The 3618-nt window shown below is 60.6% G+C and overlaps 1 protein-coding gene across 1 annotated transcript; it reads right to left on the minus strand.

The window, feature by feature from the left end:
* Positions 1–217: 217 nt before the first annotated feature.
* On the minus strand, positions 218–3406 carry TMEM125 (transmembrane protein 125). Its single transcript, XM_037149793.2, has 3 exons — positions 3221–3406; positions 1798–1939; positions 218–1560 (listed from the first exon to the last, which is right to left on the minus strand). Exon 3 carries the CDS (start codon positions 1410–1412, stop codon positions 759–761), a length of 654 nt encoding a protein of 217 aa, XP_037005688.2. The 5' UTR covers positions 1413–1560; positions 1798–1939; positions 3221–3406; the 3' UTR covers positions 218–758.
* Positions 3407–3618: the final 212 nt, after the last annotated feature.

Consider the following 3618-nt stretch of genomic DNA (forward strand, 5'->3'; position numbering starts at 1 on the left):
CCCGAAGCTGAGCACCCCCTACTCCCCATCTCTCTTCCAGCTTCAGGGTATCAAAGAGGAGAAAGCACAGGTGTTACGGAGGACCCCTTCAAGGCCCCCTTCATCAGCCCAAGATGGATAGGCACAGAGCGTTCATGTTGGAAGGGTGAGCGTGGGTAAGGGGAAGGTGGGGCAGGAGGCGTCTCTACGTGAGATGGGGGTGTGAAGACAGTAGCAATAAGAGCAGCCACCACTTTTATTGCACCTCTGTCACGTACCCAGTCCTTCCACACATGTCATTTGATCCTCAGAACTATCACGACCGCAGCCACGACTCTCAAGACACTGAGGCTCAGAGAGGTTAAGTCACTGGCCCAAGTTCCCCAGCTGGGAAGTGGCAGAAGGGGGAGTCCAATCCGAGCCTGTCCCATTCCAGAGCCCATGTTCTCTCCACTTTGTCACCAGCGATTCTCCTCAATGGAGACCTGCCAGTGCACCCTCTGGGGGGGCAGCCATTCCTCCCGGGGAAATCCCTGACGGGGTTGGAGGGCAGGGTTGGCTGGAAAGGGGTGTGGGGAATAGGAGCCAAGAGTCTCCGGGGATCCCAGACAGGTCTCTGCCCCAGGTCCCCAGATACAAACAGATGGCCCCTGGCAGTTCCACAGCCCCAGTGCACATCACACAGAAGGGCTGGACAGTCCTGGGGACACGTGCACACACACACGTACATGCACTCACTCACGCCCAGGCTCAGATCTGTGGGCAGGGTTCTGGCTTGGTCAGATGAGGCTGGCGATGCTGGACGTGGTCTCCTGACGCCGGACAGCAGACAGCCGTCCTGAGATGCTGAAGATGCTGCCGTTGCTGCCGTGGTCACTGTGGGCGGAGGGGGCAGCTGTGCAGATGGGAGGGCAGTGTCCACTCATGCCCACTTGATACAGCAGCAAGCCCAGTAGCAAGAGTGAGCTGGAGACAGCCAGGGCGATGCCCACGGACAGCATGGCGGTCAGTGGCCGGGCAGGGGTGGCGGCCAGCCCAACCAGTGTCAGGCCGGTGACCAGTAGTACCAGGCCACTGAACAGCACCACGAGGGCATCGGCACCACCACCGCTGCGCAGCAGGGCCACATGTTGGGGCTGGCGTATGCAGTTCATGTCCTGCACGGCTGAACTCATCAGCTGCTTAACCAGAACCAGCAGGGCCAGCAGGCAGAGCACGGTGCCCACTGCCAGCCGCCACTCACCCGAGCGACTGCTGGTGGAGGCGAGCAGTGCCACACCGCCCGCCCCGCAGCCGGCCACGAGGCCCACGGCCATGCCGAAGCAGATGGCCGAGCGCCGCGGCTGCTGGGACCACCACAACTCCACCTGCTCCGCCAGCACATCGGGGGGCAGCCCCCTGCCTGACAGGGCTGGAGCCTCTCCCCCGGGCATGGCTGGGTCTGGGACAAGTCAGGGCGGAGGACAGAACCAGGGAGGGACTAAAGGGTGTGGATCAGGGTCCGGAGCTCCCACCGCCTGCTCGGCAGCTGGAAGCCCAGAGTCCTGTTCCTTTCACAGTCCCGGGTGAAGTCACCGTCATCTGTGGGGGAGAGTCACAGTCGTTACCTCTGCGGCTTGCCTGCCGCCACTCGTGGTCTCTCCTGGGGGCTGTGGGGATGCACCCCGGGAACCCTCCCACATCCCCTGAAATGTCCCCCAGGAAAGCCCCCTCCCTAGCAATGCCCCTTGAGGGTGCCTCTCCAATGACCCCAGGAGAGTTTCCACACATATAAAGCACCCCACCCCTCCAAGGAACCCCCCTTGCCCAGCCCCTGACCTCTCTGGCTCTCTCAGTTGCCTGTCCCATCCCGGGTGGCCGAGGGAGCTGGTGCCACGATGGACTGCGGACGATGACGAGAGCCAGAGATAAAGCCTCATTCAGGATCCACTCACATGGCTTCAGCTGTCACCGCTGGCTCCTGGGGGGAGGGAGGCACGGAGGGAGGGGGCTGGGACTTAACCCTTCTGGGACCAGCAGCTTGACCCGGATCTTCTCACCTAGGGCTGTGTCTCTGCAGGTCAGGCTCTAACCCCTAAGGCCATAAGGCCCTCCTTCCCCAACATCCGGTCCAATCTCACAGCCACAGCTGCTGGGGCCCGAATCCACCCCACACCCCTCAAACCCAGATCTTCCTCCGGACTCCAGACCCAGAGCCAGTTGCCACCTCCATGTCCCATAGACTCCCTGTCAGCTCTGATGCAACAGGACCAGCCCCAGCTCATCTCACCCAAACCTGCTCCTGCTCCTGCGCTCCTCACTGACGCACGTCCCAGGAGCCACCTCTAAACATTTCTCCTTTGGTCCCCTGCCCTCATCCCCACGGCTTCCTGACTCCTCCCCCTCCCACCCCCAGCTCCTCAGGGTCTTCCTGTCTCCCAGCCCCCAGGCCTCTCATCACCCTCAGGGCACCCTCCTCCAAGATTTTTCCAAAGTTGCGCAAAAGGAAAGGAGGGCTCCGGGTCTGAATCCCAGCAGCAGTCCTTACCGCCCGTGCGGATTGGGGTGAGGGGCCCCATCATGGTTGCTCATTTAACATGTCCCTGAAAAGCCAGCCAGCAGGACTGGGGAAAATAAAGCAGCCAGGGTCTCTGCCCTCAAGAAGCCCCAGTTACTGCAGGTAGGTTTGTGGTTCATGTGATAAATGCTGGGTGGGGGGGTAGTTAGAAGAGGAATTTTGGGGGAAGGTCAGAGAGGTCCCCTTGAGTTCACCTCTTAGAGTTCCAGTCTCCTTATCCTAAAATTGAGGACAGTAACATTTATCTTGAGGGGTGGGGGCTAGTCATTTGATAGCTCCATTTCGGAATTCAGTGGGAATTCTGGGGCCTGTACAGATGCCTCAAACAAGATTTTTGAATGAAAAGACACTATGTTGGCTGTCCCCTCCAGTTTAGGATGGGACTCCTGCTAATACACAGGATGCAAGTCCTGGATCATTCAAGGACCGCGACTGTGTGGCTGTTCGTGGGTTACACCCCTGATGAGGTCTCCGTCCTCCACAACCCCCAGCAGCTGGGTAGGAGGGGCAGGTGCAAATGCTCCTGAGGGAGGTGGGGAAGGGGCTATGGGAGGGGCCCCTGGGTCAACGCCACATTTCCCAGGGCGGTGATTTCACGGGGCCTGAAAGTGCTCGCACCAGCTGGGGTGAGTTGGAGACGGGGGGGGGGGGTGGAGAGGACTGGGAGGGCTAAGGGGAACTCACGAGAAGCCTGGAATTGCTGGATCCAACCCGAGCGGGGCAGGTGGGGCGCTCCAGCTCCGTTTCCGGGGAGGTGCTTCACCTGCCTAACCTGCACCCCGTGAGACCAGCGGTGGGGAGGGAGATCAACAGGTGTTTCCTAGGCAGGGCTTGAGCCGATTGGCTGACGTGGCACTGCTCCTTCAGCGGACAGATGCATTCCAGGGAAGGGAGGGGCTTCTGTCAGCTGCTGTGAGGGCTGGAACAGAATTCCCAGACCTGGGCTGCAGGAGAAATGTTGTCTATCTGCTCTGGTGCCTGGGCCCTAACCCATCCCCCCCAGCTCCAACCCCATCTGGGCTTTAGCCCCAGTTCCAAACCTAACCCCTGCCCCAGCTGCAGGTTCACACCCGAACTAGAAC

Source organism: Artibeus jamaicensis, unplaced genomic scaffold, assembly GCF_021234435.1.
Source record: "Artibeus jamaicensis isolate MK-2021 breed Jamaican fruit bat unplaced genomic scaffold, CSHL_Jam_final scaffold_847, whole genome shotgun sequence".
In the NCBI taxonomy this organism is placed as follows: Eukaryota; Metazoa; Chordata; class Mammalia; order Chiroptera; family Phyllostomidae; genus Artibeus; species Artibeus jamaicensis.